General features: G+C 43.6%; 1 protein-coding gene across 1 annotated transcript; it reads right to left on the reverse strand.

Annotated features, from left to right (window-relative positions):
* Positions 1–5,499: 5,499 nt before the first annotated feature.
* LOC118097567 (uncharacterized) lies at positions 5,500–8,950 on the reverse strand. Its single transcript, XM_035140538.3, has 2 exons — positions 8,891–8,950; positions 5,500–6,798 (listed from the first exon to the last, which is right to left on the reverse strand). The coding sequence occupies exons 1-2, from the start codon at positions 8,891–8,893 to the stop codon at positions 5,806–5,808; spliced, it is 996 nt and encodes a 331-aa protein (XP_034996429.2). The 5' UTR covers positions 8,894–8,950; the 3' UTR covers positions 5,500–5,805.
* Positions 8,951–13,280: the final 4,330 nt, after the last annotated feature.

The following is a 13,280-nucleotide window of genomic DNA, read 5'->3' on the forward strand; positions in this document are numbered from 1 at the left end:
GACTTACTCCTACGAGGGAAGCAACCCCATCCAGAACAGGCTGTCTTCCTTCCTACCTCCTGGACTCAACGAATGTGGAACACATAACACCTCTGCAATTTCAAGATTCAGCGTCAGTTGGTAGGTCCTTATGCAGCCCATCACTGTGCCCAGACACCTGTCTAATTCATCCTGATTAGGCTTGCACAAAGCTTATGGAGAGGATGTGCACCATTGGCTATTTCTGGAGCATTCATTCTGATTTGTTTGTGGGGAGGTTATCCAACCAGCCCAAGCTATCCCACACCTTCCCATTACTTTCCTTACAACAAAAGAATCAGATCTGTTATTATTTTTTAGGAGTGGGCTTGTTGCGTAAGAACATTAAATCCACTTTAATTGTACATTGTGAATTTGCCAGCATGGGATTAAATCTCACCTGCAAAATGTCAAGAGTAGAAAAACATTTCAATTGTGATGTTCCCCAGGATTTGTGGACATTCCTCCCTGCAGCCCCCCTGCTCTTCACACAATCCCCATACACAAAGAGGCAAAGGACTCCCCCCCCCAGCCATTTGCAAGAAGCCTAACCTTCTCAGAAACCTCCACCCCAGCTCCAATATGCCTGTATGGAACAAGTTGACAAGACCCAGAAAGTAAGCACTCTGCACATGCTCCATAGCACTACCATTACACCCACCAAGTGATCTGTACCCTGAGGGAACACCCTATGATGTCCAACATGTTTCCTTGAAATTAAACTGCAGTTAAGTGCAGTTAGACCTGCTTAGGATTGCAGTCTTTCGTATTTTAGGTTCAAGCACAGAAAGTTGAATCTGCCTCTGAAGAAGGCAAGGGGTTTCTGAGGAGGAGGAGGAGGAGGAGGAAGAAGAAAGGGGAGAGCCATATTGAGCAGGGAGACGGAAAGTTACCTGCACTGCTGTGGACCATGCCATAAGATCTGGACTCCCTCCATGCAGACTGAAGGTGTAAATAGCTGAATAAACCCTATACAGTTACAGTATCTTAAAGCCATGACAGTCTCTGCTGCGTCTTCAATTCTCCAAAGGAGCACAGACCCCATGGGCTCTTGCCACTGTTTGGCAGAGAGAGGGCGGGCACCTGGCTTTTGTAACAGTATTTATTAAAAGGCAAACCATTTTGCCTTAATAAGAGGCATGCGCGCTGCATCACGGGTTGCTGCTGCCGCTCCAGCACTGGCATACAGTGCTGGAGTGGGGTAAGCTGTGAGCAAGCCACGAAGCGAGGTTTTTTTACCGGCAGCTTGGGAGGCGCCGTTGCCCTGCCGCCCGGTAAAAAGCCTCACTCCACAGCTTGCTCGCTTACCTGCTCGGCGTGCGTGGGCAGAGGCGAGGGGCGGGCCAGGGATGGGCACGCCAAGTGTCACCCCCCCCCCGGGTGTGTATCAAGGGTGCCTTTCTTGGGGGCCCTCACTGTGTGACAGAGCACATGCTGTGCAGGCAGAAGGTCCCAGCTTCAAATCTACACTTAGGACTCAGCTACTATACTCATCAACTGCAATATAAACATGTGACACCAGATGGCGTTGTAGAGCTGTGATGCGTCACCAGGGGGGTTTTGCATTGAGAGCTTTTATAGCATTTTTTACAGCGTTTCCCCCCCCCCCAAATAATATTTATTGATTTTCAAACATTTCAAAATACAAAAATTCACAAAACAGAAAACAAGAGCAAAAAAAAAACAAAGAGCAAAAAAAAAAGACAATATGACATAAACAAAAGAGAAAAAGAAGGGGGGAACATATCATTTCTTACATTAACTTGACATTGTGGACTTCCTTGATTCCCCCCACACTGGGTCCATTTTAAAATCTAAATTAAGCAATTTTCCTTTATCATCTTAAATCATTCTAACGCAATTTTTCCATTATCTCACAACCAATTCTAAACTACACAGGGGGGGGGGAATCAATTATCCTCAACCTATAATTCATTAATTAATCCAAATCTAAATTTATTTTCCCATTCATCTCTAATTCTTCCTTTAGCCTCACAATTTATACCCCCAAAATTTTCCATACATTCAAATAATATTTCTTCTATCATAATAACCTTTAACCACATTTATCTAATTCTACCCCCCTTCCTCGGAGCTCGAGGATTCCTCGCCGATCAGTGCTGGCGGTAGACTGGGTTTTTTTTTATCAGTGTCGATCCAGTCTAAGAAGGGATCAGGAGCTGATGCTGAGAAAGACCATTGCCCAACACACCTTGGAGAGCCACTGACAGTAATAATAAGCAACACCTGGCTGACACCACATTTGGGTCCCTTTTACAATGGAGGAACAGGCACCAATGCCAGTCCTTAACCAAGTTCAGACCTCTGGGGAAGCCTCACATCTGACCGAGGAAAGAGGGGAGTGAGATATTTAGAGGGAGGGGCAGCCCACAGGATTCCGGAACATGGTTCTGTTTCCCAATATACTTGTACAGCAGTCACACTTCTCCATGCATTTTACTGTTTAAATCTGTATTCCTTTTTTTTAGTTTTAATAGAAATCTTGTTTGGATCATGTTTTTATCATTTTATATTTTGTGTTTGTATCAGCAGTGGTTGAGCCATCTTTAGTCTTATTTTTTTCTGCGCTGCCTTGATATCAAACATTTAATTAATGAAGGGCAGCTTAAAATCCTGCACAAATAAAGAAATATGTCCCACTTCACAGATAAGAGCCATTCATTGGAAGCACGGCCTGGTACCCATCCACTAGAAGAACTATAAGGAGGGAGAGGGCCTTGAAGTTGTCCAACAGCTGTCCAGGACAGCAGATGAGCAAGCATTCAAGTCAATGTAAAGATCTCCACTGCATTCCCAGAAGCCTGATTTTAAATTTGAAAGCATAGCTCTCTGAATAAACGTACTTGCAGTCATCAAAAACAGATTGTGCCTGAGCTGTGCATGCTAGAGATGATGAAAACCTGGCTAAGAAAGGCATAAACTTACCATAAAAAACACAGCCCCACTATAGAGGGAATGAGACTTATTCAAAGCTTCAAATTATTAGAGATTCCAGAAGCATCATTATTCAACTAAAAAAATATCATCACCATTAGCAATATATCCATTGCTGTCAAGATCTCCCTTTTTTAAAGGGAAATTCCCTTATGCTGAATAGGCTTCCTCGCGAGAAAAGGAAACACTTGACAGCTATGAATAGATCACCAGGCCCAGATCAGCTGTTTTCCCACAAGCCTTAGAGGTAGAAGGCAGAAGAAGGTAGAAGAACCAAGCTTACTCATTAATGACCTTTACACCTCCCTGCTCAGATTTCCATCAAAGTCAAATAGACACAGCTGGTGGCAATTAAAAAGCCCACACCTTGTCTCTGATGGGAGGTGACTGAAAGGGAGCTCCCCAATGGATCAGTGGTACTTTAGGCCTGACAAAAGATATATACTTCTGTGTCCTTGTCTCACTGTATGTCCAGTGTGGTGTAGTGGTTAAGTGGTAGACTCATAATCTGGGGAACCGGGTTCGTGTCTCCTCTCCTCCACATGAAGCTGCTGGGTGACCTTGGGCTAGTCACTAGGGTTGCCAGACTCAATAGAGGACAGGACTTCTGTGCCTTTAATTGCCCTGCTCTCTATTGAGTCTGGAAACCTTAGAGAAACCAGCAGACGCTTTGCTTGGAAATTAAACAAAAGGTCTGCTCGTTTCTCTTTACGGTTTCCAGACTCAAAAGAGAACAGGGCAATTAAAGGCACAGAAGTCCTGTCCTCTATTGAGTCTGGCAACCCTACTAGTCACACTTCTTTGAAGTCTCTCAGCCCCACCCACCTCACAGAGTGTTTGTTGTGGGGGAGGAAGGGAAAGGAGAATGTTAGCCGCTTTGAGATTCCTTCGGGGAGTGATAAAGCAGGATATCAAATACAAACTCCTCCTCTTCTTCCAATCCAACTTGGGCATCCTTGCCATTAGTTAGGATGTGGGGTGCTGCAACGAAATGTAGCAGTGTATCCCTGATGTGCATATGTTAGCTGGGTCTGTTACTGTTACTATTTTGCATTTAAAGTATTTGCCTATTATTCAAAGTCTTATTACAAGGGCACCCACTCTACATGAACTCAGCAGAGCATGAGGCTTCCGAGTGGAACTGATTGCTTGCTTTGGTCTGGGGGGAAATCAGGGAGGGTGCAACTGTATAACCACTCGCACGGCCCTGCAGGGGTGGCATGATGGAATAGTAATAATTAATAAGTCACTCTTTCCCAACTACATCTGACCAACAATATGAACCACATTTGCTTTGGAATTTGGACCACAAATGGTGGGGGCTCCTGTCCCTTTAATGCTTATGTAGCAGCAGGAATATTATATGATGGTGGTGGTGGTGATTATTTCTATACAGTACTGCTCTTTATCCAAAGATTTCAGGGCCGTTTACAAAACACAAAGTACACACAATGTACCACCTGTTGAACTTGTCACTTCTACACAGCTATTAAAGGGGCAGGAGTCTTGCCTTCTTTTGCCCCTTGAGATGACTCCATTAATTTCTATGAACATCTCTCACTTCCATCCCTTGAGTCATCTCGGAATAGATTCTCAGTGTGCAGTAGGAAATGACCTGGTATCTTTTCCTCTGACCTCCTGTTCCAGCTACTCCATACTATACAGTACTATTTTGCCCTGCACACACAGGCCAAAGGTGTCATAGAAAGTTGCATTGTTTTGTTTCTAGACTGCCAAATGGTGGTAGTGGTAGTGACATAACTGGAACTTGGTGGAATGGACTGCATTGCTGGACAGTGGACATGCTCACTGCGCTGCCATGATGGCTCCCCCTGCTCCATTGGAATAGGAAAGATGCAGCAGGAACAGAATTGCTCTGAGCAGCAGGAGGACAAGGAGATTTTTTTAAAAAAGGAAGACATTATCGAAAAGGGGCAGGCTCTTCCTCCACAGAACTGCTGCAGATAGCAAAACCAGGCTAACTAAAGGATTTAATTCTGAAAACATTTCAGCTGCATGTTCCTCAAAGAATCCTGAGAACTGTAGTTTTTAAGGGTGCTGGGAATTGTAGCTCTCTAGGAGTAAATGGCAGTTCCCAGGATTATTTGGGGGAAGCCACGTACCCGTGTTTCTCATATTATAAGACATGTCTTATATTTATTTTTTCCTCAAAAAAACACACTATGACTTATTTTCAAGGGATGTCTTATTTTTTTCCTCCTCCTCCTGCCGCGGCCGGCATTGCTGCTGCGCCTATCACTATGTCTTATTTTCGGGGTATGGCTTATATTCCTTGAATGCTTAAAATCTTGCTATGGCTTATTTTATGGGTATGTCTTAAAATATGAGAAACAGGGTACTTGAAATTTATGGTTTGTGTGCAGCCAAAATGTTAGTTTAAATATTCTCCATACAGCTTTCCCATTGAATTGTGATCTTTTCCAGCAGCAGTGACCCTTTCCCCCACAAGTGCCCCTACTCCAAACCTATGCGCACACACAAAGAGGCAGAAGGCATTTTCCAGAGACAAAAAAAAGAATTCACCATTTTATTTAAGTTGCGTTAATTATGCTAAAAAGGCAAGGAGCTCTCTTCCTCTTTGTCGTAAAAAAGGTAGCCATCATTTTCAGGCACCTAGGAGGTAGAAAGGATCTGCCAGAAGACAGCCAGGAAGCAGTCCTTGCCTGCCTTGATAAGCAGGAATAGTTTTCAAAGTGACAATGGACCAGGATGGTCCAGAATCTGAGCAGCCACAGCTATGTTTTTTCAGGGGTGAGTCACCTGCCATCCAGTCCACATGGCACGCTTGGAAGGACACCACTCCCCATAACTTCACAGGAGGGGGCATTCCTCAAGAGGCCTGCGCTCACTCAGCTTCCGCTTTGTGATCTCCAGCTGGACCCCGTGGTAGACAAGACCCTTCCAGAGCCCACCTTTGTTCAGCATTACCACATCGCCATTTGATTTCACCTTTTGGATGACAGCTGTGAATGACACAGTAGCCATAGAGTTTTTGTGGACAACAAGCTTGGCCAAGACTTCAGTATGGGGGGGCACCAGCACCTCCTGGGTGAGTCTCTGATGAATATTCCTCTGCACAAGGACGGTCCGGTCATTGTTCTCCGTGTACTCCAAACGAGGCATTGCATCTTCAAGAGTGAAGTGGCAGGAAGTTTCCACACCAAGCCCCCACAGACTGTTCCAGAAAACGGTGTCTGAAACGGTAGTCTCCCAAGTCATGTCGAAAGTGTGCTGCACTGTTGCTTCCCCCCGGTTGGCATAGACCTGCTTATCCAAGACAGAGTGGTGGTAGATCATGTGAGTGAGATCGCCTGTGATCACCCTCAGTATTTTGAACTTTGGGGGGAGGAGGTCTCCAATCAGGGGGCGGAAATAACAGGAATCATCAGCGACCAACTTGGCTGCTTCAACTGAAGTGAACCCTCTATAGGTCCTAGTCAAGAACAGCCCATTGTGGGCCCGGAAAGCAACCCTATTGCCCTTGTAAAAGACGTCAAACTGCAAAGATGGATCTTCTGAGTACTGAACAGGCTGGATGGGAAAGCTTACTGGGTTTTCTCCTACAGCCACTGCAGCGAGATACTTCCCGGCCCAGTTTCTCAGCATAACCTTTCCCATAGGCAGAGAAGTGACCCAGAATTTGCCAGATGCCAACTTTTCAATTAGGCCCTGTATGGCCCATGTGTATTGGCCATCCAATGAGTCCCAGATAAGGTTGTTATCCATCTGGAAAGCCACCCCTTCTTCTGCATCGATGTAGGCTTCAAGTTGGCCCAGGCCTTTGGAGACTCTCCGCAAGCAAAGCTGAAACAATAATAGATGCAAACTCATTTCAGGGGTATAGTGCAAGCTTGTGGGTTGGTTATTCCCAATAGACTCCCAATACAGTGTCTGCCATCTCTGGTCCTGATCTTTAAATCATACTTTGGACAAAAACATCTGGTGCCCTCTAGATGTTGCAAGACTACAACTCCCACCCTCCCAGTCATGCTGGTTGGGTCTTTTTAGAGTTATAACTTGAAAACACCTGCAATGCAGCAGGTTGGACAAGGTTGCTTTAAAACAAACATTCAGTAATAGGTTGTATTATTGCCATGGAGTTCATTGAGCTCCAGGAGGATGCAAATCTGGGTGCTCCCACTCAGGGATGGGGAGCCCCTGCCCCTCCAGGTGTTGTGGGGCTCCAAACACCCGTCCGCTTCAGCCAATATGCACCAGAATAAGTTCACTGATTCCCCATCCCTGCTCTAGTCACAGAGGTGCAGCTCCCTCCTGTGCTAGCCATGCCTGGTGGGCTGGACGATCCAGTGTGACAAGACACTGCCTCAGGAAAACTATTAAAAGCTATTACGTTAACCGTCTCAGACGTTTTGAAACTTACCCTGAGACCACTGCCCCTAGTTCAAACATGCATGTAAGACACAAGTTGATGAGTCCCAAAAATGGAGCACTCTGCACATGCTCCGCACCCATCAAGTGGGGACACCCCATGATCCCAAACATGCTTGCTTGAAATTAAACCTCAGTGAAGTGCAATTAGACCTGCTTAGGTCTGCAGTCTTTAATATTCCATTTCCAATCTGCCTCTGATTAAGCAATCTGATCTGCTAAGAGGCAAAAAAAAGTTTGCCAACACCCTGAAATTGTATAGATAATCACTGCAGATAGGAAGAGGAGCAATGGCATCACTACAATGTCAGTATCACCAAAGACATGCTTATCCGGGTCACAATTCTTTTCCTTGGTACTCTGGGCTCCACCACATTTGCCTTTTAGACCATGCTTTCTAGACGACAGTTCTGTGTGTTAAAGTTCTGTGTCCAAGCGCTACACCCACACCCACACACACCTGGCACTTTCCCCAGGAAAACCTGCTCTTTAATGCTGAATCAGAACACATGACAATTCAGGTTTTTCAAAGATTGCCATTTCCTCCAAATCAGCAGTAAAAAGCGGGTTTTCATGGGGAAAGTGCCAGGGTAAAAAAAAAAAGGGAAAGCACTTGGGAAGCCCAGACCTGTGCCTAGAAATGTGGCACAAAAGAAAGTCTGGATGAGCCCTCAAGCCAGAGTAAACACCAGCTCTCAGAAGCTTTCAACATCTAGGGCCAACCCACATCCTAGACACTGTCTCTCTTGCACCAGAAACCATTCTTCAAACGACCATCAGTAGAAAGGCAAGTGTTTGGTCTCACAGTTCCACCAATTTAGCCAGGGCCGGATTTAGATTTGATGAGGCCTTAAGCTACTGAAGGTAATGGGGCCCTTTATATGTCCAGCTGTCCTTTGTCAACAACAAAGTGTCGCTGGTTTTTTGTGTTGAATACATTGTATGCTATATGGTAATTTATGTATCTAAAGCCATTTGCACATAACAAGATATGTATTTTATCAAAGTAATTGTTGAACTGAAATACAATTTAGAAGAAGTATATTAATAGTGAAATTTCTGGGGGGGGGCAGGAGAGTGGGGACCTAAGCTACAGCTTGTTTAGCAAAAACATAAACCCAACACTGAATTCAGCCCTCAGTTCACATTAGAATCAAAGTTTTTTGTGTTGTCACCAGTTTAGAAGCTTTAATGGTCCCTCTCAGTGAGTCCCTGGTAAGCTAGACAAGAAAGATGGGTCAGGTTCATCCACAACACTGTGGGGGCTGAGTTGCAAGGCAAGCTCCACAGAGCTGCCAGTTTGGGCGTCTGCCATGACTTGCAAGAGCAGAACCATGCTAGCATCCCACTCTGAAAGAGATTGCACCTAAAGATTTGATGCCAGAAAACGGTGGTGGTAAAACCAGGCAGAGAAATTTACAAAGCAGAAGCTACCCAAAACTCCTGCATGGCTTCAAAGGATTAGAGATTGCAAAAGCATAATCGGGGGGGGGGGAGAGATACTTACCATGAACAAGCTACCACAAGGCCCACCTACAAATCCTTCCTTCCTGGCAGGAGACACTGAGTGGAGAGGTGGGGAAACCAAGCTTCCTTATCAAGGGCCTTTTATACCCCCCCCCTCCAGACCAATTTCAATGAGATGCAAAGGGACACAGCTGATTGCAATTGAAACCACACTCTCTACCTCTGATGGGATGAGAATGAGAGGGAGGTCCCAAATGGATGCATTATATTGTATTTTAAGGTTTGACAAAATGTACTTTTGTGTCCTTGTGCAAGGACACAAATGTTGGCAAATTGACCTAGCTTAGGCATCCTGGCATTAACTGGGACTTGGATGTTGCAACAAAATGTTGCAGTGTAACAGTGACTGGGCACAATAGGGACAAATGTAAGGTTCTGCACTTAGGTAGGAAGAACCAGATGCACAAATAGGGGACACCTGGCTTACTAGCAGTACATGTGAAAAGGATTTAGGGGTCTTGGTGGACCACAAGCTTAACATGAGTCAACAGTGTGATGCAGCAGCAAAAAAAGCTAAATCTATTCTAGGCTGCATCAACAGCCTAGAAGGGAAGTAATAGTACCACTCTATTCTGCCATGGTCAGATCACCCCTGGAGTCCAGTGTCCAATTCTGGCACAATTTAAGAAGGATATTGACAAGCTGAAACGTGTACAAAAGAGGGCAACCAAGATGATCAAGGGCTTGGAAATAAAGCCTTATGAGAAGTGCTTGAAGGAACTGGGTGTGTTTAGGCTGGACAAGAGGAGACTGAGAGGAGATATGATAGATATCTTCAAAAATCTTAAGGGCTGTCACATGGAAGAGGGAGCAAGCTTGTTTTCTCCTCCTCTGGAGGGTAGGACTCGAACCAATGGCTTCAAGTAGCAAGAAAGGAGATTCCAATGAACCATTAGGAAAAACTTTCTGACAGTAAGAGCTGTTCAGCAATGGAACAGTCTCCCTCAGAAGGTGGTGGACTCTCCTTCCTTGGATGGTCTTAAGTAGAGGCGAGATGGCCATCTGTCAGGGATGCTTTAGTTGAGATTCCTGCATTGCAGGGGGTAAGACTAGATGACCCTTGGGGTTCATGGGCTTGTGGCTGAGGGCACTGAAAATGAAAGAGAAGCAGGAGTTCCTGCTCTAACTTGAGCCTCCAATTACAATGTTGGGTCCAGGTCCAGAAGTACCCTCAAGCTTTGACCCTGCTGCTCTCAGGGGAGTGTACCTCGTAAACTCAAGTACTTGGAACATATAATGCCTCTGTCTTGCCAGGTTTCAGGTTCAATTTATACCATATATTATTCAAAGTATTGTCAAAAGGGAAACTGCTCTACATTGGAGCATGAGGCTTCTGCATGTAACTGATTGCTTTCTTAGGCCTGGAAGGAGCATGGAAGGAACAATTTAGCATTATTTTAAAAAACAAAAGAAGGAAATCTAAGCAATATATAACATATAACTGCAGTATATAATATAATTAGGTTTAAGTTGTGACATCCACAGGAAACATAAAGGGCTTTAGCACTGAGATCTAAAGTATTGTTGCACCTGCCCCCAATCTCCTGGATTCCAGGGGTTTGTGTTTCCTTTAAGAATGAGTAATTTTGTATCAAAACTGTTCTAATGCAAGTTTACTAAGAAGTAAGTCCTACTATATTCCGTAAGATTCACTCACAAGTAGGACTGAGGGAGAAAGTTGATTCAGTACACATTTAAAGGTAAACTTACCTAATTTGGAAACCAAAAAGCAGCTGTGCCTTGAAATTCACACTTTTCCACTTCTCCAAATTTGCTCATAAATAATGTGTACAAAAATGCACATACTAGGGTAAAGTGTGCATAAAAATGTATATATTAGTGAAAACAATATACCAAAACGCATTGCATTAGGGGAAATTGCTTTGCAAAAATGCATATATTAGGTGAAAATTGCATTAAATTGTTGAGGACACTTTTAAAAAATGTAAGACTTGAAAAAAAAGAGAATATACATATTTTTGTAACCCAAGAAAATCATATATATGCAAACTGATGTGGAAATACGGAGAACTTAAAATTGGGAAAATGAAAAAATGAAAGAAACCAAAATTGACAGCTTCATTCATCCTTACTGCATAGTCAGTGGACTGCAGCCTGCTGAAACCTTTTGGCAAGGATGTTGTTCTTTTTTTGGGCACCAGAATTTCTCCTGCCTTAAGCAGCCATTCTCTCCACAACTGAGTTACCTTCCTTTAAAAAAATTTTTTTTTTAAAAAAATAAACTTTATTGGAATTCAAATTAAAATATGCTCACATAAACACATACACACTCATGAAACAATAATATAAATAATATAGAAATAATAACATACAAAATCATATATAATGAAATAATAATAATGAAAATATAACATAAAAATTAATCTCATACAACATCCAACTTAAATCAAACTTACATAATAATACAGTGGTACCTCAGTTTATGAACACAATTGGTTCTGGAAGTCTGTTCATAAACTGAAGCGTTCATAAACTGAAGCGAACTTTCCCATTGAAAGTAATGGAAAGTGAATTAATCCGTTCCAGACGGTCCGCGGAGGAAGCGTTCATAAACTGAAGCAAACTTTCCCATTGAAAGTAATGGAAAGTGGATTAATCCGTTCCAGACGGGTCCGCAGAGTACTTAAACTGAAGCGTTCATAAACTGAAGCATGGGTGTAATTGGTTCCGGAAGTCTGTTCATAAACTGAAGCGTTCATAAACTGAAGCAAACTTTCCCATTGAAAGTAATGGAAAATGAATTAATCCATTCCAGATGGGTCCGCGGCGTTCATAAACCGAAAATTCATAAACCGAGGTGTTCATAAACCGAGGTTCCACTGTACTCGTAATCCTAAAAAAATTATGAGTAGAAACAAAAACTAAAATCCTACATTCAAATGCTCATTCAAACCCCAAAATATAATAATCATAATACTCAAAATACATTCCAGCTATAATCCCCTTTATTCATGCCCCTATATCTCCTGCTCTCCTAATACCGGTAGACTTCCACTCATCTCTCTCTCAGGTTCGTTAAATACTATATTCTGGTACTGCTTCCCCTTATTCCTACAAATATATATCCTAAAATTCTCAAATATAATCATGCCTCATAGAAAAAAGAAGTTCACCATCAATCAACTTTATCAACTTGAATTAAATCAAATCAGCTCAGTACGAGATCTTAGAAATAAACCCAGGATTTTATCGTGGGGCGCTGCCTCTTCATATACTCTCCAAATTTTCCCCAATTATGATGGAATTTCTTGTTAGAATACCCTCTGATTGAATTGGTCAATCCACATGTCACGCCTCTTAAGGCTATTTGCAAGTGAAGCCATACCCATAGGTTGACACATTATACAGTAAAAATAACACATATCACATTCTCTCATTAGATTACTTATGTCATTCTAGCACTCTGGGAGAGACATTCTTTCAATAATGGTCTACCCTTTATGCTTGGCAGGAAGGTCCAGTAATAATTGGGAATTGCAGTTTGGTGTGCTTCTGTTTTCTTGTTTTCTCAGGTGTCAAAGTTAGCTCTCTCCTGGTATTGCACCTTCAACACAGCAACAACCTTCCTCATGAATCCCTGGTTTTAGGGCTTTCATTGACCATGTCACCTCCCACCCAGCACAGGTTTGGACATGTTGTGAGATAATAGTAATAACCAGTTAAGGTGGTGAAGGTCCTGTGTGAGTGTCTGGAGGCAGTTGGAGGATGGATGGCGGCTAACAGATTGAGGTTGAATCCTGACAAGACAAAAGTACTGTTTTGGGGGGACAGGAGGTGGGCTGGTGTGGAGGACTCCCTGGTCCTGAATGGGGTAACTATGCCCCTGAAGGACCAGGTGTGCAGCCTGGGAGTCATTTTGGACTCACAGTTGTCCATGGAGGCTGAAATATACTCGGAGTCGAGAGTGAATTTCATGCTCTTTATTCAGCTCATATTCATCAAGGAGAAGAAGAGAAGACGAATGGCTCTTTTCCCAAAACCATCTGCTTATATACATTATTTACACAATGGGCCTTGCGTGATTGGCTACTTCAGGGCTACACCTGTGGGCCAATTATATTGTGGATTGACTTCTGCCTGCAGCCTGATTGGCTGCTCCTACAGGCCAATCAGGTAGCAGATTCACTTCTGCCAGCCGCCTGATTGGCTGCTCCCGCAGGCCAATCAGGTTGCGGATTCACTTCCACCTGGAGTTGGATTGGGTAGCTCCCGCTGATTCTGAATCCTATTGTTCTAGGATTCAGCTCAGTACATAACAGAGGCACAGGTCAATTCTGTGTCCAGGGCAGCTGTCTATCAGCTCCATCTGGTACGCAGGCTGAGACCCTTCCTGCCCACGGACTGTCTCG

This window comes from Zootoca vivipara, chromosome 15, assembly GCF_965207765.1.
Source record: "Zootoca vivipara chromosome 15, rZooViv2.hap1.1, whole genome shotgun sequence".
Lineage (NCBI taxonomy): Eukaryota > Metazoa > Chordata > Lepidosauria > Squamata > Lacertidae > Zootoca > Zootoca vivipara.